Raw genomic sequence first — 25,466 nt, 5'->3', positions numbered from 1 at the left:
GTTTTATGTACAGATGATTCATGCGAAGCCATATGACCACACACACACACACACACACACACACACACGAGTGATTACCATAATCTTTGAAATATACCTTTAATTTTTTTTGGGCCATTGGTGCATTTTTTTGCACACACACACACACACACACACACACACACACACACACACACACACACACACACACACACACAGAAATGCAAATGAAAAGCCTCAGATCATTTATTCAACACCTTTCCTATCCAGCTTTAGGTCCAAGGAAATTCAGCACACTAGTGGAATGACTAGGGTGCACTAGTAAAACGACTGATTTGCTAGTAATGTTTTTCAACTACTGCTATTCACTAATGTGCCCAAGTTCCACAACTTGAACATAGTAGTCAGACAACTGAATGTTACTCAGCACTAGCTTACATCTGCATGCTGCTAGTACTACTAGTGATGTGCTGGATGCCAACTGGTAGAATTTTATCTCGCTACTAGTGGTAGTAGTATCACATAGGGGTCAACTAGTGCAGTTTTTCCTCATTAGTAACATGTAGTTGTCCTACTAGTAGTCGAACAACACAGTGGTTCTACTACTGCATTGAATTGCCCCAAAATTGAATCAGCAGATTGAGCTTGAAATGGAAATTAAGAACATTTATTAAATGCTCATACAGGTTTCTATAAAGTGTTTGTGGTGGGTCCATACTAGTGCAGTCTCTATCCTCACTTTTAAATGGAAGCACATGTGCCCCCTTGTGGAGCCGACTAGTGTTACTTGTGCAGCACAGTAATTTGATAGAAAGGTTCAATTTCGTACGGTACTAGTAGGATGACAGTGGCACTAGTAGTGGGGAAAAATATTACTGGCAAGACAAGTCGTTCTACTAATGCAATGACTTGTCTTACTAGTGAGAATAAATAGCGTACTAGTATATGGACCTTAAGATGGGAACCAAGGATATGGAAGAAATGCTCATTTTTTCCATAGAGCACAGAGCTACTGTAGTACAATTTTATGATGTCACTAGTAGTACTAGTAGCACACAGTTTTGCCACACATTCACGTATTTGCAGAACCCCCCCCCCCCAATATTTTTGAATATCAGTGTTTCATACATTTCTCCCCATTTTTAGTGGAAAACACATGTTGAGTGTTTATCTGAGTACTTTTGGGAAGATTTTAGGGGAGGGGGGTTTAATATTCTTTCCCAGTCCATTTCAATTACACACAGATTTGTCTGGTCCACTGTAAATGCTCAAACAGCTTTCTGTAAATCCATGATATCCAGTCTTAGGCTGTACTAGGAGGCCAAAAATAGCACTAGAAAATCTACTAGTCGGACACAATCATTCTGCTTGTGCACAGAATTGTCTTAGGAGTAAGAGCAAAGGGCATACGAGTACATGGACCTTTAGCTGTATATCAAGGAGATGGAATGAATGCTCATACGGCTTCCCGTGAATGCATACATAACACACATTGTCCGAGGGTGCGCATGGGGACACACGGTCTGAATGAAACAATCCTCAGTGAGCCACAGCTGCAGGATGTTATAACTAGCTCCATGGAAACGGATGCAGGAAACAGGAAGTTGACAGAAAGTAAGGAGGAAGTGACGCAAGCAGTCCGAGGAAGGTGAACAGGAAGCGGTCGGATGCGGCGACGTGACGTAATACTGGTGAAAGGTTAAAGCGTCCCCTCGTCCAGCAGTTTGTTGATGCCGTTGCAGATCTTCCTCAGAGACAGTCTATACTCGTCTCCGTCCCCGTACAGCTCGGCCAGGAACTCGCCGTGGGCAAAATGGTTGAAAACGTGGTTGATGCGAGCGTGCGAGCGAGCCGTCAGGTGCTGCTCGACCAGCATGTGAAGCAGGTCCCGGCATTCCAGCAGGAGCTCGGAAAGAATATTCCGGTCAAAGGTGTACTCCACCTCGTAGAAGGACACCGCTGTCATGGCCGCCTGGTTCAACTTCTTCTTGAAACGCTCCACCGTGTCCAGCTCGTCGGGGCTGAACTGGTGGTTGCGGTACAGGATGCCAATCTTCAACGCGATCTTGATGACATCCTTGATGATCTTGTGGGCCTCCTTCTTGCTCTTGGTGAACTCTCGACTGGTCTTGTAGAGCTCATCCAAGATCTCGCTGCTGGTGTCGTCTGTGAGCATGTTGGCCACCACCATGGTCGCCATTTTGCTCAGGATCTTCTTCTGGGCCTGCAGAGCCAAGGAGCGTGAGTTGAAGCTCTCATGTCCTTGGGGAGGGAGAGGAAAAGGCAAGAAATGAGAAGGCTGGTGAAAAATAAAAGTTGCTAGATTTTACAGCTGCACTTTTGATGCAAACAGCACACAAAGGTGGCAAAAGCACTCCACCTCTATACTTAAGTCGAAGTACAAATATTTGAAATGATTAAAAAGTAATTGGTGAAAGTTCTAACTCAACTTGTGTATTTAAAGACCTTATAGAGGAGAGGTGTGCAAAATCCGTCTTTGATGCTATTTGTGGTATACGGCAAGTTTTTCATTTGCTCATCGCATATTCAAATTAAACAACAGAAACATGGCTCGCATTAGAAGTTGACAAGAAAAAGTTAAAATCCTGAAGAATGTCATCACATTTTCTCTTTTTTTTTTTTTTTTTTAAATTCAACATCCATCCATTTCCTGATCTGCGCTATCCACACAAGGGCATGTTGGAGCCTATCCCAGCTGTCTTCGGGCAGGAGGCGAAGGACACCCTGAACCCGTTGCCAGCCAACCGCAGGGTAGACATAGACGAACAACCACCCGCGCTCACACTCACACCTTGGGACAGTTTAGAGTGTTCCATTAACCTGCCACGCATGTTTTGGGAATTTGGGAAGAAACCGGAGTACCCGGAGAAAACCCACGAAGGCAAGGGGAGAACATGCAAACTCCACACAGGGAAGCCGGAGCCGGAATCGAACCCTTTGACCCCTGCACTGTGAGGTAGACGTGCTAACCAGTCGATTGCTGTGAAGGTAATGATTAATATATTCGTATTATTTTGTACAGTAAACACAATAAGTACTGTATGTGTTTTCTCTTTTGTTTAACTGTATACCTGCCTATACCATGTACCTACTTTTGCACCCCCTTTATTTATTTTCTCAAACATGTATTTACTATAATGTGCAGGCATAAGAAAGATGCTAGACAAAGTAGCATCCATTTTTCCAAGTCTGAGCTGTGGTATTTAATTGACAGTCGAGTGGGACGTGGTTTCAGAACATTCGGCAGACTCGCCCAAAGCATTTGAGAGCAGAGAGACTTACATGAAGCCACATTTTATCTGCTTGCCAATTCTTTGAATCAATTAAATTTGGCAAGCACGTTAACAATGCTCTTCTCAGTGGTGTGTCACATTTACAAGTCAGTTATTTTCACGGTACAGGGTTTTTAAGTTAAAGTGAAAAGTGCAGACACTTAAAATGTACCATCAGTGACCTCAATTATTGTCACCACTAACTAAGATGTGTTAAAAGTTTCAAAATCAAATCTATTTTTAATACGGAAGCATAGCCTCATACTGAAAACTGTAGAAATGGTTCATCAGACACAGAACAAGTTCCTCTCATGCCAAGTCCCCACAGACCTTAACCCCATTGAAACCTTGTGAAGGGCAAAAGCGGAGAGTGCAGAGGAGAAGACCCAGGTCGCTGGATGATTGAGAGAGATTATGCAAAGACAAATAGGCGAAGGTTCTTCCCATCTTGTGAAACATACAGGAAAATAATTTTTGCTCTTTTGTCAGCAAAAGGGGGTTATACAAAGTATTAGCATCTGAGGTGCTAATAACTGTGGCACACATGAATTGATGTAAAATATCCATACCGCCATCCATTCATCCATTTTCCGATCCGCTTTATCCTCACAAGGGTCGCTGGGGCCTATCCCAGCTGTGTCCGGGCAGTAGGCGAGGGACGCCCTAAACTGGTTGCCAGCCAATCGCAAGGCATACAGAGACGAACAACCATCCACGCTCTCACTCAGACCAAGGGACTATTTAGATTGTTCAATCAGGTTCCCATGCATGTTTTTGGAATGTGGGAGGAAACCGGAATACCCAGAGAAACCCCACGCAGGCCCGGGGAGAACATGCAAACTCCACACAGGAAGGCCGGAGCCGGGATCGAACCCATGACCTCTGCACTGTGAGGCAGACACGCTGACCACTGGTCACAGGGCCGCCTTGATGTAAAATAGTTAATTCTTTATATGGTATTTTTTTCCCTCACTGAATAAATGCATTTGAAGGTTGGATTCCCCCCTTTTAATTTAGGCCATAGACCATTTAGAAAAAAAGTATTTATTAGAGGCTAATGGAGGGCAGTGTAAGTACAAAAGTAAAAAAATTAATCAAGAAATGTGTATATTAAGTGGAATTATCTTTCTATCCATCCATGCAATGTATAGATTTGTGAACAAACTACTTAAATCTTGACACAACTATAGAAATAAGTCAACGCGTAATGTGGAGCTGAGCAGATGTACAGTACAGAAGTGCGGTGCAAGCGCATTCTCAAACAGGGCGGTGGCCTTCTTGGAGTTGGCTGCAGTGCGATGGGCTGACTGAGGGAGGAATGATTACTATCTACTGTGGAGAACATCAAACAGCTGCAGAGTGATAACAAAGCCTCTGCACACTCTCTTTCCACATGCTTCACAGCTGTGAATGCGTGGCAGTAACTATACTTAGCCAATGTTGTCAAGAACAGTGATGTCGAACATGTGAGGAGCTGGCTAATGAAAGGTTTATTTTTATTTTATGCTCGAGCAGATGTCACACTGTGACAAAAGTATTAGGATTTCCAACAGTTGGGGAAGTGCTAGCATGGCAGCAATAGGTTGGTCACGATAGAAACATTTTAAAATCAAGTTGGAGTAGTTGCTACACTCTTTGGACAAAAGTATTGAGACACATGGTCAAACAAGTTAGTTTAAAAAAAAAATGTATTTATGAAGTACTTTTCACCAAGGGGACACCGTTATATAATCGACATACATATAGTACAGACATATACAAAATACAGAAACAAAATAAAAAATAAACACATTGCCTCCTTTTTGTTTTGTTTTTTTTAATATCTACTGAAGAAGTAGCTCTGAGCTTTGTGGGCAAGCGAAGGGACTCCAAGGCCTTTTCATGTTTCGTTTTCAATTCCATGTTGGGGACCTAACCGGACAATTTTATTTCCACCAAATCCAATAAAGACATTTTAAATAGGTGGTCAATTTTGGAGACATGCTGTCGGGGGAAACAACCCGTCACTTATTGCCACATTCAACTGAAGCACATTTTGAGATATTAATTGAAGTCAAGCAATCACGCAGTGTATTGTTCTCATGGCTCCTTTAAGGATTAAAACGAAAATGAATCTATGAGTCATCTGCATACAATTTTGCGGTTGAAATCTCTTAGTGCTTGTAGTGTGTGAAAAAAATGGGACCTAATTTTGATCCTTGAGGAATGCCGCAGGGAAGGGGAACAAACTCTGACTTATGGGGAGGGGGCAAAAACCACAGAAAAAATATGTATTTTAAAGAAAAGAAGAAATAAAAATACCAAATAAAATGCTAATTGTTCCAAAAGAACACTTTTTTCCCCCAAATGCATCATGGGACTTGGAAGTGGAACACCATTTTAATGTTGGTCATTGTGGTGGTACTTGGAGATCTAAGTATTTAATTAGGTGGTACTTAGTGTAAAAAAATTGAGAACCACTGGAGCACATCATCTGAACATGTTTTTGTGTGTGGGTGCATATTCACAAGAGGCCCAAAGCTGTGCCACAATTGCCAATCTGTGGCATTTCGTGAGTTAGTTTAAAGCAAAATGACATTTCATGCACATATAATTAGCCCAGAATGACATTTAGCAACAAAAAAGCTAATGTCTGTCTGCAATCATTTCAAGTTACAAATGACGGCATGTGCCCTCTTTGTGCTCTTTTGTATGGCATCATGGGAGGCCAAGTGAGACCTCAAAAGACACTCAACAGTAGGGAGGTTGGTTTGAAGTTGTCAAACACACAACAGAATTTTTAAAAAATATATTAATGCTACGCATACATTCATTAGTATAATTTGTCCATACAGTGATTAATTAATTGTTAAAAATGAAATCACGCTTTATACCACGGGTGTCTATTTTCGATATTGCATTTAAGTTGCGAATAAATGGAATGGAAATGCAGACACAGCTTGCACTGGATGGCTTGCTCACTCAAAAGCAAGTTTATGTGTAAGGGGGCATTTACTGCACCAACTTGAGGAAATGAGTGGCGGCATACAGGAATCGTTTGAAGTTGTCAAACACACAACAGAATTTAAAAAAAATATATTAATGCTACGCATACATTCATTAGTATAATTTGTCCATACAGTGATTAATTGTTAAAAATGAAGTCACGCTTTATACCAAGGGTGTCTATTTTCGATATTGCATTTAAGTTGCGAATAAATGGAATGGAAATGCAGACACAGCTTACACTGGATGGCTTGCTCACTCAAAAGTAAGTTGATGTGTAAGAACAATGATGGAAGCAACAGCTTTACAAACCACAAAGAATGCATGCACTACCAACTTAATAAATGAATCACTGTTCAGTGAAATCTGTCAAACGTGTTGAAAAACCAAGTACAAACACCAGAAATTAGTAGTAGTCAAACTCTGTACTTAAGTAGACATACAGATAATGTAATGGAAAAAATCTACTTAGGTGGTAAAGTAATATAAAATTAAAAAAAATCTATCACTTAACACATATCTATTTTGACACTTGCGTGGGGAGGGGGGACCTCTGCCTTGTGTATGAAATGTGCTGTAAAGCTGCCTCACTTATATTAACTGAAATAATCTACAAAAAAAAGTGGGACCAAAATTCTGCTGCAGAGCTTTGCAATGCTTGTTTTTCCACATAAACTAAAGTTGCAGACTCACACACTCTGTTTAGAAATATTTTGACATGATGGTGGCCAGCCAGGAGGAAGGAATGCGTAAAAGACAGACTGTCCAAAGTTTTGGTTTATCTAACAAACCACATCAGTAAAACTAGAATCGCCAACACAAGGTTCGAATGTTAGCTAATTTTAGAGACATTCACCAGTCAACACACAGATTGGCTAACGGGATTGGAAGAACAGTAAACTGTATCGGCTGCCATTATTAGCCTAGTATTTTTGTTTGCTATTTGATGCTGTGCCGTGCTGTAAATTGCACACGATGTACATGTATTCCCACTAGCACTGTGAGTACACGTCATAGTGGTTTGGTGCCCTTCATTGTCATTGCTAAGGTAGTTTTGTTGCATTGCCGGCCACTCCGTACATGATATCGGCAGCATTGTACGTTCCAAACTATTGCAGAGGATTCCATCCATGCACTCATATAGTTTGAATGTTTTCATACATGATTACATCCTTGTACGTGTATAATACTTTGAATTGAATGTTTTTATTAACAACAGCCAGAGTTATTCATTGATTAGCACACCCACCTTTTTTGCAAATCTGGTTGAGAAAACAGAGGTCTTCTAAATGCTTGTAACAAAGAATGCTCGAAGACATTGGCGTGAAATTCATTTGCTTTGTGAGAACGGAACTATCGTTCCAATACACTCGTTCATTTATGTGCCCTATTCTTTTCTTTTGACCCCTCAAACAACTGTTTGTCCGAATTATGAACAGTGCATCGCCACACAGCTCTGAGGCATTTCGCTGGATAACTCAATAACAATGGCAAAGAGCAGTTAACAGGACAATCAACAATGAATTGCAATGGGTGACTGGCGCCTCGGCATTCTGTAAATGACGTCACTCGCCGGAGAATGCCAAACAGAAGCATTTTTGTTGATAAGCGCGTTGCTATAGGCATAACTGTAAACCTGGGTGAGTTGTATATACGAAAAAAAGAAGAAAAAAAAACCTAACGATAGAATGCTTGAAATATTTTTAGCTGTAAGAATGACTCAAAAGATCTCTCGCCAAATTTACTTCACACCTGACTTTTAAGTATATATACCTGAAACATCTTCTAATGTGCAGTGACAAAGTATTTGTACTTATTATTTCCCACCACTGACAAACAACCATTGTGAAGAAAAAGTATAAAGCCAAGAGGTGCCAAGCAACTCTTTGACCCCAGGCTCGACTCCCTTTTCAGAGTTGTTAGACCGAAAACAACATGGAGAAAGACGATGATGATGATCACTTTGAAGTGTGAGTCAGAGTGTTGGATGGAGATGGATGCGTGTGAGTCATCAAATCCAGGATGTCATAACCGACACCTAAAGCCTCTCGGCAGCAGGGTCAAAAAGGTTTTCGTGGCCACCTGCCACAGCGGGCATCCCAGTTCTCATAACAATTAATCAATAAACATGTCTTCGTCAGTGTGGACAGACTGCAGAGGAAATACGCGAATCACGGAACAAATTAGCACTACCGTACAGTATGTCTTTTGTCACACCGATCCTGGAACTTTTCCGACACGCCCAATTCGAAATGCATACTTTCTTCTTTTGGTGAATGCGGACCATCATGTGCAAAATGAAGTGTTTCATACAGTATGTGCTTGTGGAAAGAAGAGCTCTCCACAGAGGACCATCCAACCATAGAAGCCATGTGTCATGGGCCACCAAAGCGGTTACATAAGAGTCTTTTGAAAGTTCATTTTTCATTTCAGGATTAGGAAGGTGACCACCGGCATTGGCCGTTGACTACACAGTCCCTCTTTGTTCCGCCTGATGTTTCTCGAGTGCTGAGTCAACACTTTCTACTGCGTTACATCAAAATATACACACAGTGTGGAACATGGACAGCAGCCAAAGCTGCCCTGCAAAAAAAAAAAAAAGAAATACCGGTAAATAAAATTATACGGCACCTTCCATCAAATACATCTGGATTTAGTTATTCACATTTAGTCTGGCAAGGATTAGTTACAGGACATACATGTAGAGGAAACTAAATGTTAGCCTAAAACATAACACTTAATCAACAGTTAAAATTTTAACAAGACATGCTGTATGTAGTGAGTAAACGTCTCCTGCGCTGCTGCTGCACAGCATTGTATTTCTTTGATTTTATGGCGCGACGCGGTGATTGTGTGAGATGTGAGTGAAAAGAATGCAACGTCAGAACTGACTGCAGACGAGAAATGACAACATTCTGCCTTTAGATGTACACTAAGCTGCCTACATTTTGGGGGAATTGCATATTTTCATGGTTCTACTCGTCATATACCACAAACTATGAGCCCCGAAACATCTACGTAACCCTTAAAAATAAATTGCTCGCAGATGATTTCTTTTTGAAAAAAATGCAGCAGAAGTGCACATGTACTATACATGCATATGATTCTCAGTAACTTTCACGAACAGCCCAGGCTAAACTTACAGTGCTGTGAGAGAGTATTAGCCCCCTTCCTAATTTCTGTGTTCTTTGCATCACACACACAAAGGTTCCGGTTCCTCAAACCAATTTGAATATCACACAAAGACAACGCAAATGCACTTTCTACATTCCAATTTAATTTATTAAGGCACCAAAATCACATAGTAACAAATAACAACAGTGAATCACTACAATTGAATTCACCCATTATAGGGGAAAAAAACAGCCAATTGAATACACTAAATATTACAGAAATTCGTTGTGGTTGCTGAGCCCTAAAACACGCCAGAATGTTTTTGTGGTGCTTCTCCTGTCTGGATCAGATATCTCACACTCACACACGAACGCACCACCACACAGGCGTTGCTCGTAACAACATGCAGATGTTCAGCATTGGATGACACGCCGCAGGTGCATGCGTTGTTTTGCTGCAGGGCACAAAAACCAACAGCAACCATGACCGCACGTCTATGTGCCGTATGAGGACCTTTTTGTCCCGCTCTAAATATTATCAGTACAAACAGTCAAAGAGCCGAGATGCTAAAGGGTAGGTGTGTTGTTGGCAAGCGATGATGGTAGCATCTCGGAAATATACACTTTTTTTTTTTTAATCTACCTTTGCAGTCAATATTCCTCAGATGTGAATAGCCCATTAAAGCCTTCATTGAATATTTTGAAATGTCACAGTGATTGAGAATGTTCCATGTATGGTAATCACCGTTATGCTTCGTGGTGCTTTGGGAGCAAGCCAAATATGCAGTTTAAGAGGTTTGAATGAAACTCGAGGCACCGTGTTATATCAATACCATGTAACCGAGATGAGCGGTTTGACGACTATAGAGGCACCTGCGCTCTTAAAACTGTTGGGTTAAAAGTAACCCAAATTGGGTGAAACAGCTAAGCGCTGGGTCCAAAGGGGACTGAACAAATGCTGGGCTTTTTTTTTTTTTTTTTTAATACCCAGCACAATGGATTGAGGATTTGACCCCAAAAGGTAAGGTCAAGATTTGGATCAACAAGGGGTAAAAATTACTCATACAAATGAGTTAAAGCTACCAAAAAAGTAGTTACCAGGTTTGTCAGTATAGCTGCGGTTAAAATTTTTATTTTTATGTCCAACATTTTTTAAGAAGCACAAACAAATTTCCTCGGCTAGGGGTTTGGCGCAGTTTCCTCATGCAACATCCCTTTTTATAGGACTAGAAATGGCTCGGAACCACCATGTGGCTTAAAAGGGTCTTGCCTTTGAACCACAATGCCCATGTCCAAAGTCAGCGGTGTCACAACGAATTTTACTGTCAATGTACTTCATCTTCATTACTTCAACGCAATCTGCTGCACTATAAATAACATTGGTGAACAATTTTTTTCACGACATTTCTTTAACTGAAGATCCCCAAAAATATGTATTGATGAATTCTTTGCCCCGATTCCAAACCCGCCCCGTTTTTCTCCAGCACATCACTTTTTCATAATAATAATAACATAATATGTAGTACAGTAATATATTTAATAATATTTATGAATTAAGGCAGGGTGGACCAAACCAAATGCATGCTTTTATCGGTCAAATTTTAAAATGAAAATATCCTAAAAACCTGATGTACGAGCTCGACGAAAAGTTAAAAAGGCATTTTGTGCTGATGATCCATCAAATATTTTTTTTCGGGGCTCACTGTACTGCTCCCCGCTGGTTAGGGTTGAATTATCTTTGGGAAAGCCCGGATAGTTGACACAGTTCTTGCTTTGGATCTAATACGATTTAGTTGACCGAATATTTGGCCGGTGGTGTGTAACCGCATGTGATTGCAGACAGATCCATTCCTGTGAATCTGTCAGTTGATGTCTGCTTGTTCTGTGGACAGAAATGACTGGATCTGTTCCAAGTTGATAAGTGTCTCCTCCCCCCGGGGACACAACCTCGCAGCAATACTAACAAAATGTCAGAGAAATTTCACTTCAACCGAACTTGCCTGGCAGTTTGCATGTCACAGTTTTTCCTCTGGCCTTATCTTGACATTCCGACTCTCTTTCATATTTCTCTGGGCCGCAACTGGAAAATAACATTTTCATGACCTTCTTGATAAACAAGCCTGCTGAGGATGGCCCATCACAGCTTGACTGGTGGAATTGGAGGAGTATTTGTTTCTTTTCTTTTCGTCATTCCAGGTCTCTCCTCCTCTCAGTCTGTCCTGTAAAAATTGCACTTGCCTATTTTTAAATGCCACTGTCACATAATGACTCAAACACGCTCGGCCTGCTTTACTCTATCTGTAAATATGAAGAACAAGAAAAAAAGTCCTGGTTATTGAGAACGCGATGGGCTCCACGGAGAAAGGGGATAAGTAAGATGTCTTGTTCATGTCACGCCTTGTTGAACCTTTTCCAAGGCGTTGTGGTCTGAAGGAGGTCATTCACCTCAGCACTAACAACTGCGCAGGATGGAGAGGGACAATCAGGGCTCCGGGGTTAATGAATAATTCCCTTTTAATTGCTTTAATGGTTTTCATCAGCATGAGTTAAAAGTCCTTTCACTTTGGTGGATGTGGATTATTTAGTATGGCAGAAACTGGAAGGCACACATATACATACATACATACTTTTTTTTAATAGAGTCTAAGCTCCACGAGGAGATGGTGTACATCCTCCTGATGGATCGCGAAGCTATTCTGCTTATTTGAAAGGAAAAAACAGAGCTTCAGAAATGAATGTTGGGCTTTGGGTGCAATCTGCTGGTGTTCACACTAAGACTTTTTTGAATGGATGTGGCTCGGCACAAACAGCAAACTCGTAATGTACACTTAATCATTTGTATGATTTGTTTGATTCTCTGTCAGAAATTAGCTTTCGCCCATTCACCCGTCAATAATGAAATATTGTGATTCTTATTGAAAAGACTTGGTACTGGTGTACACAAGTTTTCTGGCATTTATGCAAAAGAACAACATATTAAAATATTTTCATTTTTGTGTACTGAAGGCCACTTCAGGAAAAGTCATTTCATTACGATATTTTTTATGACTGACAAATTTTAAAACAAGTTACTGTACACACATAGTTTATGATTATTAGTACGGTAAAACTTCCAGTCTTAAACTCCTCGAAAACCACTTTCAGTAAAAGCCTTTTTCAGTCAGAAAGAGACACGATCACAAAACGCCTTGAGGCTTATTTGATAGTTTGTCCCTCATCTGCGTGACTGCCTTTTAATGGCTATGTCCCTGCAGAGTTGAGACCAGAACAGGAAGTGGCAGGAGATGCAACTGATTAATGCACCGTTGGCTTGATTGCCTGTCACGAGGAAAATGGAAGAAAGAGACATCAGCGACCTCCACCTCGGCTCCCATCACAGCCACTCCGCCCAATGAAGGACAACAAAACCAATCCAGTCCTCTGGGGATAACAAATGCTACTCAAGACATCCTGTCTTATCAGAGAGCGGAGCTTGTGGGTTTGCTGCCCTTTCACCTCTATCTGCTATAAGATTAATTTTTCAACCAGCTGTGGACTGCTACTGTTTGGTTCGCACAGAGCCAGGCCCACTCAGCTGGTTAGTCGGGCATGGGAAACTGGCCGCAGGCTTTTTCTGCTTCTTTCCCGTCAGTGTGGGAGCTTTTCTCTACCACTCTGCTCTGCCAAATTCACATCACTGACGCATAGCAATACACCGGACTGATACACAGGAACAAAATACAGTGAACATCTCCGCTAAAGATGGATGGATGGATATATGAGGATTTAATTCGACATCATAGTGTTTTCATAGAGAGGCGGACGTGCTAACCAGTCGACCACCGTGCCGCCCAATTCACATCATATGGTAGTATTAAGCACACTCAGTTAAACATTTCGGTGCTTAAATATAGACTGTACAATGTTTAATGTCTTGAAACTTTGCACTTGCTTGAAGGTTTCTTTTGGAAACACATGTCTGAGTTTAAAACCCCACTTTGGAGCCTAGCTTAAATGCCCACTTTGAAACCTTAACCCTAGTGTTAAAAAAAACCGACTTTGGAACTTAACAGGAGTTTAAAACCCAACTTTGAAACCCTACTTGGAAAGCCAAACACTCCTTTGACTTCCAAACCGTATTTTAAAACCCACCTTGGACCCTCACCCTAGTTTAAACTCTGCTTTGGAACCTCAAACCTGGTTTCAAGTTTGGGAGGTAAAACTGTATGGAAAGCAATTATATGGTTTCGCGATATTTATGGATTTTCGCAAACACCCCTAACCATAAAGACGGGTTCATTTTATGTCTTTTTCCATAGTGCATGACAAGATTTCAGAACCTTTAAAAACTTGACATTGAGATTTACTACCCTGCGATTGTCTCCATTGCAAGTCCTCAAGGATCACATACGCACTGAAAAATGTTGAAAACAATACTACTAGTCCTCATACTATTATTAATACCAAGAGGATGCACTATTGGTGCAAAGGCCGTTTTGCAGGTCTGTGTAAATATTGTTTTGATGATATGTCTCAGTGCAAACTTAACCAAAAATAAATAAATAAAATGTCTGTCGATTTCAAATGGTTAATGAAGAACTCGTGTATTGTTGCTATTATGTATCAAATTCTCATGTTGACCATGTTGAGTTCAAAACATTACAGATGTGACTAATTTGTCTTCTTTAAATGATTAAAATGGCCGATTGTTTTTCTTTTTTTTTCTTATTTTGGACTTTATGTGAAATGATTCTGTTTTACGATATATGTACATTTCATTTTAAACCATTCACTAAAGGACAGAAGGGTGGTAGAAGAAAAGTGACCAACACTGGAGCTCCTGTCAAAGTCCCTTTTGCATCAGATCTACTTTCTGACTCACTATCTTTTCTCCTCTAGCATCATCGCAATCTCTTCCTCTGCGACTCCATTTCACTGAGCCGAACGTCAAGGAAGTAAATGTTTTCCGGCCCTGGTTGAGCCGCTTCTGTCATTGGCCCTCGCCAAGTCTCAGCATGGCGTAGCAGTGCTTTAAAAGAGACCCACACGGCGCTGCAAAGGCTCTCACTACTCACAAGCACAATCATCCAGGCAATGCCAACCTTCCCCATAACTCTGGCCTCCAGTTGGCCTGTTTACTTGTTAACCTATTTGGACTCAGTTTACATCCAAGTGGGCCTGTGGGAAAGCTCCAAAGAGGACCAGGATCTAGATGAAACAGCTGCTGGTCCTCTTTTGATTCTTTTTCTGACTTTATTAATTCTTATCCTGCAATTAATTTGCCTTTTAATTATATTTATGTATTATTTATTGGTTTTATATTATAATGGAGCATCCATTTTTTTCTCAGCTTAAATTCAAAATGCCTTTCTCTCATGCGCAAAGAAATCTGACCCTGGGCTAAATCCGATGTCATGCTGTCACTTTGTGGCTTCGACGTTACAATTAGTAACCACCATCGGGCACATCTGCTCTTCTCACATGTTGAATGAGTATCCACTGAGCTTGTACCACTTGGATTTTTCTATTCAACAGCCATTACGAATAAAAATAACCTGAGCGATTATGGACAGATTGAGAGAACGGTGGTGCATATTCAGCAGAACACAGACCGCTCAGCATTATAGGAACTCATCCAATGGTATGTGGGCAAGTGCTTCGTAAGAATGAAATGACATCAAATACCAAAAAGAAAATATGAATAGTGGAACCTTTAAAATATAATGTCTCTGGAGTTGTACTGTTCGGAACTGAATCACACATCAATAACCAACTTCATGCAAGTTGTGGACATATCTTGCTAGCAGCCCTCAACATATAGCAAGCATCTATGGATCAATTCCAGATCTAGTTTTGTAATTTTCCTGAGAATTTTTTGTTGTATTTTTCCAACTATAATTGTAAAAGAAGGATGAGGCACAATAAGGGGTGTTAAGAGGGAATTTAATTGAACAATAAACCCTTTTAACCCAATGGATGCATTCATGACCCACCTGTGGTATTTGAAAATCTGTGATATACATTCGCTAAACCACAAAGATTTTGGTTTTCATAGTTCTATCCCCCACATTCTTTAAAAGCATTTTAAACTCATTAAAACACACCTTTTCAAGTATTTCATAGCACATGTTCTCAGTCATTTTCTCTCAAGGCATGAGAGACTATCCCATCACATCACTTTTAGTAAACAAAAACAACTGAGACTCTTGCTGGTTGCATGGTTCTACAATTTAGAGGCTCAGTGTACTTTCTTCAAACCGTTAATTCGACAACTCCCAGTTAATTTACGGTTAAAGTAACACATCAAAAAGAGAATTAAACATGCTAGTCCCAGTGTGGGACAAATAAAGGATATCTTATCTTATCTTATCTTACACCAAAATGTTCAACCCAACCATATCATTTCCCTTCATGAAAGTCCGCTAGCTTTATGCTAACATAAAATGCGCAAAGCATATCAAGGATATGGAATAAATGCTCAAACGACTAGTCATAAAGCAGCAGCACTGACCGCATGTCTTTTATTGATTATACACCTTAGGAAGCCTCGACTGTAATAAAAGCATCCTATGAGAGGAGAATACAGCAGGACGGGCTAATGAGGTTTCTTCAAAAAAATGAGCTGGAGAAATTTGAAAGTGGATGTTGAAAACAATTGGAAGCAAAGGACAGAGGAGTTTGGGTGTCAACGTTCTGGGTCACCTTAATTAAAAGCTTTTAATTGAGGTGTTTCACTCTGGCCTTGACGGCCTGATAGCACTGAGCGCAAAGCCCAAGTGCTGCTCTCCTCATGGCTGCAGGCCCAAGCACCGCAGCTAACTAATGACAAGGAAATAACTGTGGTTTACGTCCTCTCACACACACACACACACACACACACACACACACACACACACACACACACACACTTGAAGAGTTCTCCCAGCCTCGGAGGGAATCCATTTCTCCTGGAAACTTAACCCTCTCCGCTGACAGCATAAATCCAATCCCCCACATGTATTCACTCTCATCCAAGACTTGGAGAAAAACTGTCACATTTGAGCCTCCCTTTCCTTATTCCCATTAAAATGTCATAAACCACACAGATATTTCTGGTTTTCCTTTTGCTTCCCACAGGCCATATTGGATAGCAATAGTGGAAATGATCTGTAATTGAGAAAGGAACACTTTACAATAAAGCAGTTTTAAATGATTTATAATGGGTTGCTAATGATGTAATAAACAGTTCAACAAAATGTCTGGGATCACTATTTGGCAAGTTGAGGCTGTTGCCGAAATTTTCTACCTGCTCACTACTATGTTGCTAAAATTCATAAGCAGCCAAGGGAGCCTTCTCGAATGATTGACTTCTATCTATAATTTAGAAAGGGGCAGGGCTAGGTCATAGTGCACACTAATTCTTGTCTTAGGCTACATTAGCGTGTCGACCTCACAGTGCAGCGGTCGTGGGTTCAATCCCGGCTCCAGCCTCCGTGTGTGGAGTTTGCATGTTCTCCCTGGGCCTGCATGGGTTTTCTGCGGATACTCCACTTTCCTCCCACATTCCAAAAACATGCAAGGCAGGCTGATTGAACACTCTAAATTGCCCCTAGGTGGGAGTGTGAGCGCGGATGGTTATTTGTCTCCTTGTGCCCTGTGATTGTCTGGCAACCGTTTTCAGGGTTTTTTGTGAAAACTTGGTTCAGCAATATTTACTTTAAAATATTGCTGTGGTGGCATCTTGTGGCATTTTGATGTCAAGCAACTATGTTGAAGTGAGGAAAGGAGCTTCATTAAGTTAGGTCATAGCCTTGTATAGAAAAGGTTATTTGCCGCCATCTTGTGACATCTATAGACAATTATAAACCTTTTTGGGTGGGCATCGGTTGCTTGCAGATTTTTCGCCATTCATGATATATGCCTCTGGGCATTGTAATATTGTCTGTCTGCATGTGATGCTCCATCCTTTGTGTTGAAATATCTGTTGCTTCAAAGAGTTATAACACCACAACTATCAATGTCATTCGTGTCTATGGTGTTTGTATTGTGTGCATTCAACTGGAAAATATTACAAGGCCAAGTAATGTAGTTCGTTTTAAATACACATTTCTCTTTGTTTCACAGTAAACTTCAACTTGTAGGGCATGAGCAGCATGAAGTCTTTTTTTGACAAAGAAGAAGAATTGAGGGAAAAAAGAGAACATTCTCTTCTTAATGAAGCTTGTTAGTGTCAATGGTAATACTTAAACAAAACAAGGGATTTCTACTGTTTCTCTGGAAATGATCTTGAATGCAAGAATTTTAAGGTAACACGAGTTCATCCTGTTTTTGTTTGGTGAAACAAGCGTATGTTATAAAAAAAAAAGACATTTTATGAATTTATAGCTACAAGGTGATTCTCAGATGCTGGGCACTGAGAATAACATTATATGAGGTAATTCCAAGGTAACACCTCCATATTTTCCGTTTCACACTTTATGATCATGATTAGTTGTGTTGTGCCAGAGTTAGGTGTGTGTGTGTGTGTGTGTGTGTGTGTGTGTGCGCGTGTGTGCCTCTATGGGGGTGGGGGTTAATGTGGAGTTGTCCTTCACGTCACCTCATTTCTTATATCTGCTATTCACCACAATCATGACCTACCGGTACTTTATGCCACCCATTTTAAAACCAGAACTGATCATCAAACTAATGCAGTAGTCCAATAGGACGTCACCGTATGCTTTGTGTCACAGATCAAACCACAGACTTCTCTGAGGCCTGGCGAGAATACCTCTGCCATTTAAGTACATGTTTTAGAAACCAAATTCCTCTCTGAACATCCCATAGAATACGCGTCACATGATGCATATAACACCTGGAACTCTTAAGGTTTGCCTTTTGCAGCAACACAGGGGGAAAAAAAAAATCTGAGTTGCCTTTTCCACTTTCAGCTATGCTTTTTTTTTTTTTTCTAATACCGTTTATGTTAGAATTTTCCAGAAGCACCTCTTGGAGTCTGGGGTGTGGGTGTATGTCATGTGCAGGGGCGCAGTAAGCACTCTCCATCTGCGAATCAGATTAAAGAACTGGGGGATGCATGCAAAATCAACACACTGTCTCTTATGGAAAGTCTTTTGAATATTTATTCCTGAAACTCCACATCCTGCCTCATGTCCATGTGCTCGTATGTTCTTTGTCCTACCAATAAGACAGTTTAGCTCATTAGTCCAAAGCAGAATGATTCAGACACATTAGTAAAACAACTGTCTTACTAGTAATGGTTTTTCCACTGCTCGTGCCACTTTTGAGTTACAAGTATGCAATTAAACCCTCACCTAAACTACTGTGCTGCATTAATAACACAAACAGCATGTTTTGTTATACTAGTCTGATGAATCGTCTTAGTAGTGAGGACATATAGTATACTAGTTCATGGACCTTAATATGGATATCAAGGGTAAAGCTGTTTGAGCATTTCTTTGATTTCATTTATACAGGAGAAGGTACGAATATGCTCTTTCTTATGAGTAGGACAATTCGGGCATAGTAGTAGGACAATAATAGTCATTTGAGCACTTATTTGATACTCTTGCTATCAAGCTCAAGGTGCATGGACTCATGTCTTTTGTCCACACTAGTACAACAACTGTGGCATACTCGTAGGACAGATACATGTTTAGTGAGGTAAAACTGAACTTGTTGACAACTGCGTGCTACTAGGACTACTAATGAAATGATCCAATTATCATTAAGATCGAGCACTTCACTACAAGCACTTGCAAAAAAAACCAAAAAAAAACAAAAAACCTAGAAGACATTCATTCTACAAGATCGAGCACTTCACTACAAGCACTTGCAAAAAAACCCAAAAAAAAAAAAACCTAGAAGACATTCATTCTACGACAGTTTAGCTCATTAGTCCAAAGCAGAATGATTCAGACACATTAGTAAAACAACTGTCTTACTAGTAATGGTTTTTCCACTGCTCGTGCCACTTTTGAGTTACAAGTATGCAATTAAACCCTCACCTAAACTACTGTGCTGCATTAATAACACAAACAGCATGTTTTGTTATACTAGTCTGATGAATCGTCTTAGTAGTGAGGACATATAGTATACTAGTTCATGGACCTTAATATGGATATCAAGGGTAAAGCTGTTTGAGCATTTCTTTGATTTCATTTATACAGGAGAAGGTACTAATATGCTCTTTCTTATGAGTAGGACAATTCGGGCATAGTAGTAGGACAATAATAGTCATTTGAGCACTTATTTGATACTCTTGCTATCAAGCTCAAGGTGCATGGACTCATGTCTTTTGTCCACACTAGTACAACAACTGTGGCATACTCGTAGGACAGATACATGTTTAGTGAGGTAAAACTGAACTTGTTGACAACTGCGTGCTACTAGGACTACTAATGAAATGATCCAATTATCATTAAGATCGAGCACTTCACTACAAGCACTTGCAAAAAAAACCAAAAAAAAACAAAAAACCTAGAAGACATTCATTCTACAAGTGCATTGAACTGACCTTTGACATTCCATAGTCTCTCATATGTAAAACATGTCATGACAACACTATGGGCCGTGTAATGCATTTTGATTTTATTTGTGACTTTGGCAGATTGTTAATAGATACAAACATATCCTGGCTGAGGATGACATTTGTATTGTGCCATCAAGCAACAGCTTTAGTTTTTGTTTATAATACAACCCAAAAGAAGCAGCCCTCATGCCCCGATGTCATGACTGGCATACACTCCACAACATGACACGACACTGCACTATACACTCCACTAAACTACCAAAAGGTTTCTGAGCAAGTCTGAGTTCCAATGCGATGTTGAAGTCGGCAAAGATCCATGGACATAACATCGGTAGATGGCAGATTGATTTCTGGGTGAGTGAATCATCCCGATTCTGTAGCCAAAATAGGCTGTGAGCTGACTCACTGTCCGCCAGCATACCAGCAATGTTGTTATAAGAATCATTTTCGCCACCAAGGAGGAATATTGTGAGGGAAGGCGTAACAAGTGGACACAAAATAACGGATTGAGTCATTGAAATAACAACATAACCATTTTAAATTTCCACCTGCAGCTCCTGGACAGGCTAGCAATCATTCAAATGTACAAACACTACAAAAGTGCAAGGAAATACTGTATACAGTACATTGATGTGACACCAGGCAAATGAAATTATGGCTTGCCCCTAACATATAAAGTGTCACTGCATCTACTTCTACTGCTGCTCAAGAAATGTTTGATAATGTTAGTTGTCGGCAAACAACTGATTCACTTTCCATCCTTTTTACTGAAACATTCAAAAGAGCCTCTTACTCACATCCACACTGCACAGAGCATCCAATGACCCTAAAGTTGCTTTCAGGTTGAGTTGCGCGCACCCAAATATTTTGACAATTTAAACATCTCACTGGGCACCCATTGGGAGTCACAGCCGGTCACCTCTGACTCTCATTTTGTCTATGGTGGCCTGAAACGGGACTGCTGAGAACGTAGTGTGAAGGTAGGCTGATAAAATATGCCTTCCTCAAGACAGTCATCAACCTCTTTTTATTCTCGTATGGCAGTAAAATGTTAAACTGCTTCCAAAATGGAATGTGCAGCATCCCGAAAGAGGCTCTGTTTGCTCGTTCCAGTAAGTGGCACTCGAACACTTGAGCGCAAATGATCTTGTTTTGCAACAGGCTGTATGACCTGCCTGGATCAAACATCTTCCCCGATGCACGTTAGGAGGTCACTGAGAAGAATGCGGAGGAGAGTTACATCATGAAATATGCTTACTAACAACAACCATAAACTGCTCAAGCCAGAAAGGTCACCTGAAAACAAAACATCAATATTTACTCTTTTGGTGTAGCATACATAATACGTGCACATTTCTCATCTGACAAAAAGTTATGTTGAACCGAAAAGCACTTTCGTAGTAGTCCATCTTGACTTCATTAAAAATCATAATCCAAAAATGTTGACCTTTACAAGGCAGTCGAGCTACTTTTTCTTTCCCTTGACAGTAGACTGAATGATAAAAAGTGTGGTGCAGCCACAAGGCAGGATGCATTTATGTATGAGTCAGACTGTACTGGTTGAAGAAATTTCGTTTTCCTTCATTCTCACTACACAATCCAGACAGTCAAATCTCCTAGACTTTACTTTATCTGGTTTCATAAAGACTTCTACAGTCTTGGACATAACAGAAAGTTAAGTAGATAGTCTCAGCCTCTGGCTGCATATGAAAGTCGGCTTTCAAACCTGGACGTTTCCATGCCACATTTACACTGCCGCCTGGCTCGCTTATCAGGCTACCTTTGCCAGGGGATCAAAAGACAGACAGACAATGTGCCAGATGGACAAACCGATGGTGGGGTTCAACGGAGCATCATTAACATACAAAGCCAAAAAACCCAAAAGAAAACAAAACAAAAAAACTGTATTTGCTGTAACATTGATAACATTTTCGATACTGTCATTCTACTGGAGAAATCATTGACTTGTGAAGCCACGAGAAATCTTTGCTTGCCAACTAGGGGAAGCCATTCAAGCACTTATTCGATGTCCTGGCTATTCATCTTAAGGTCCATGTACTAGTATGCTCTTTTAGCCAGCTCACGGTGGAACTACTATGCATGAAGTATAACTCGTAGTGGGCAAGACAGTTGTTTGACTAGTGCAGTGATTCTTAAAGTGCGGTGGGAGCGCCACTAGTGGTATGTGGACTCCTTCTAGTGGTACTTAAAAGAATCACTGAACTAAATGTTCAAGACAGTTGTTTGACTAGTGCAGTGATTCTTAAAGTGTGGTGGGCGCGCCACTAGTGGTATGTGGACTCCCTCTAGGTACTTAAAAGAATCACTGAACTAAATGTTCAGATTGTGCATGATGTTATTGTGGCAGCATGGTGTATTTTTATTCGGTCCAGTTGTATTGAACTTTTATGTAAGATAAATTTGTATTTCATCTTAAAGAAATGTTTGTCTCAAACATTCATTGGGGCAACATTTTTATCATTCAAGTACAATGTGAATTTTGCTATGTTTAAGTGCAGTGTCTTTTATTCGGTCCAGTTGTATTGAACTTTTATGTAAAATAAATTTGTATTTCATCTTCAAGAAATGTTTGTTTCAAACATTCATTGGGGCAACATTTTTTTCATTCAAGTACAATGTGAATGTTTAAGTGCAGTGTTAATGTTCAAATGTTACTGAGGCTAAAGGCTCTGTTTCATTTTGAATAACAAACTATTACGGGCTGGAACTGTAATTTAATGTCTGTCATCATGATGTAACTTGGGAAGAATTTTTGTTGGGTGGTACTTAGTGTCAAAAGTATGAGACCCACTGGACTAATGCATCCTGGTCAATCTACTAGTGCACTGAATTGTCTTACTTGTGAGGATCGAGAGCGTACTAGTACATTGATGTTAAGATGGGAATCCACGGAATAAATATTCCAAAGGCTTTTCATAGCTGACTACATAACTCTCTGAACCACAACAGTCCAATAAAACTGATCACGTATTTATACGAGATGCGTCAGAGAGAAGCATTCAGGGACACTGCACGCTCCCTCGCCCCACTCGGATATGTTGATGACCAAACAAACGTTGGCGTTCGCCAGTAACTGGCGGCGACTGAGCCGCCTTTCACCAGCAGACTACCCAGCCGGGCTCGCTGGATCCACACAGTAAATACGCTTTTTTTCTTGAGTAATTACACAACTGATGAAAACATAGTTCAGGTGCTTGGAAATGTCATGGAAAATGGCACCCAGTGGACAATAATAAAACAAATCAAAATAAGCTTTTAAAAAAAAAAAAAAAAAGATTAAATCATGATGTATATATTAGAATGTATGTCTTATATTTAGAGATAAACTGATTTATGCTTCAGGGTTTGATACCAGTCCCGATTAGAAGTAGTCAAGAAGGCCGATATTTGGAGCTGCTATGTCAGGTTTTGCGTGATGGTAGGTAGAGGATCCCAAAAAGTATGGAGAGCAGGGTGGACTGAGCTAAGTATATTCACAAAAAATACTTACAGGAGTAGACTGGAACAACTAACTGAAGTATACGAACAAAGTCCTGAAAAGAAAACCACCAAAGTAGCCCAAAAAAAAACCCCTCTGAGAGAAACAAAACATGACTGGCGGACACAAATAGACACACACATCCAACAAAGCTTGACAGAACCCAGGGAACTAAATACAAGCAAAGTGACGAGACAATGAGAAACACCTGGACAAGACACAAAGGTTTGAGGGAGCTGATTGGTTGAACACAAGGGACACGGATGACGAGAACAGGTGGAGACAAATGAGAGAACAAGACCAAATGTAATCTAAACAGAAACACAACACGATATTCATTTTCAATAAAAGGGAAAATATTGGTGACAAATAAAAATACTCCAACTTCAGCTCTTTGTTGAAATGTCATTAAGCATATTTCTGGTGAACAACTTTTCAGATTTGCAAAATGTTTACGCAATTATAAATGTATCTTATCGGTTGTCAGATATTTTAAAAAGGCATATGTCGATATTTGTCATAATGCCGAATATCGGCGTTGATAACTGCCACTCTATCATCCTAGTGTCCACTTCATGGCAGTGATCTGTGATTGGCCTGGCCAACTCAACATCATCTGCCCGTGGAGGTCTGCTAGCAGCCCCTTATAAATGTACTTTACGCACTTGGATCTTCTGCATGGACTCCTGCGAATCAACGTCAAAGACTGTGCTGAATTTAAAGGGAATGAATGGAGCCGTATTCATTGACCAAGGTAAATCGGTTGTGTCCACTCCCATAGCGCCGCCAACGCCCTGTTCTAACTACACGTATCTACGAAAATACCCCCCCCCCCCAAAAAAATTAATAAAATAAAATAAAATAAAACTCCATGTAGCGCACAATTTGATTGCACTTTGCACTAGACTTTCACTGGGAAAGGAAATATAGCCCTGAGAGATACTTCTTATCTCTAATATTAAATCAAGAGTACCCTTTAGTTTCTTTATTATTAAATCAAGAACATCCTTTAGAGTTACTTCCAATAAGATAACCCTTTATACTTATTTTTCATTGCATTTTATTTCGTTACATTATTATATTTATTAAATCTAGAATATCCATTAACATTATTTTGAATATTAAGTCAAGCATACCGATTAATTACTTCACTTCAAATATAGAATACAGTTAGTGCTAATAGTAAATCTAGAAATGCCCATTAGCGTTACTGATGACATCATGTCAAGTGTATTGACTACAGTGTACTCATCAGCGTTACTATCAATATTAAATGTAGAATACTCATAGGATTACTTCTAATATTGACTCTCAAGTTCTCATTAGAGCTATTTTGAATATTACATCAAGAAAACGCATTAGTTATTTCATTTTTAAATCTTGAATACCATTACAGTAACTTTGAATTAATGTACAATACTTGCGGGGGTTATGAATAATAATACTTACCCAGAGAGACGTTAAATCACCTGTAGAGTGCGATACTTCAAATGAATTGCGGGCTACTTGCAGAGTACGTGTGATACATGAAATGTAATGAAGAGTACGACGTGTAGCGTTCGGTTAAGAAGTGAAATGAAGGAGAGTTGTGTACCTGGCGAGAGGTCCCCATCACTTTGCTCTCCGGAGTCAGAGTCCATGTTCTCCTGCGGGACACAAGGAGGTTGCAATAGCTCTCTGATTCCTCTTCTGTCACGCTCCCTTCTTCCCCTCTCCTCTTCTGATTTTCTTCTCTCCACGCAAAAAAATAAAAAAGATGGAAACCACAATTTATTTTCTCCCCGCTGAACTTCCCTTCCCCACCCAGCCCTTGGGTCACTGCAGCGGTGGGAGGAATGCTTTAAGGATCATTTGCTGAGCTGTCCTTTTGGTCTTTTTTTTTTCCAGCTTGCGCTCCCTTCCCCTGACTCCTTCACTTTCCTTCTTTCTTCTCCCTCTCATCTACTTTTCTGATGCCCACTCTTCTCCCCTCCCCTCCCAACATCTCAGTCCGCCCCCTCTCTTTCTCGTCCCTCCTCTTCCTCCTCCTCCTTCTCCTCTCATCCGGTGCTGTCCACTCCAATTCTTTCTGTACCTCTTTCTGTATGCAGCCTGTTCCTCCCTCTCTC

The 25,466-nt window shown here is 40.4% G+C and overlaps 1 protein-coding gene across 3 annotated transcripts; it reads right to left on the bottom strand.

The window, feature by feature from the left end:
• Nucleotides 1–187: 187 nt before the first annotated feature.
• Nucleotides 188–25,466, bottom strand: tnfaip8l3 (tumor necrosis factor, alpha-induced protein 8-like 3). Of its 3 annotated transcripts, none has more exons than XM_019886525.1 (2): nt 24,953–25,466; nt 188–2,241 (listed from the first exon to the last, which is right to left on the bottom strand). In XM_019886525.1, the coding sequence occupies exons 1-2, from the start codon at nt 24,996–24,998 to the stop codon at nt 1,679–1,681; spliced, it is 609 nt and encodes a 202-aa protein (XP_019742084.1). In that variant the 5' UTR covers nt 24,999–25,466; the 3' UTR covers nt 188–1,678. The 3 variants fall into 3 exon arrangements, with proteins under 3 accessions (XP_019742084.1, XP_019742086.1, XP_019742085.1); XM_019886527.1 differs by lacking the exon at nt 24,953–25,466 and adding an exon at nt 24,808–24,830; XM_019886526.1 differs by lacking the exon at nt 24,953–25,466 and adding an exon at nt 23,371–23,466.

Source organism: Hippocampus comes, unplaced genomic scaffold (genome assembly GCF_001891065.2).
Source record: "Hippocampus comes isolate QL1 unplaced genomic scaffold, H_comes_QL1_v1.1 scaffold261, whole genome shotgun sequence".
Lineage (NCBI taxonomy): Eukaryota > Metazoa > Chordata > Actinopteri > Syngnathiformes > Syngnathidae > Hippocampus > Hippocampus comes.
The sequence above is the reverse complement of the archived record's forward strand: the minus strand, read 5'-3'. Positions and strand labels throughout refer to the sequence as shown.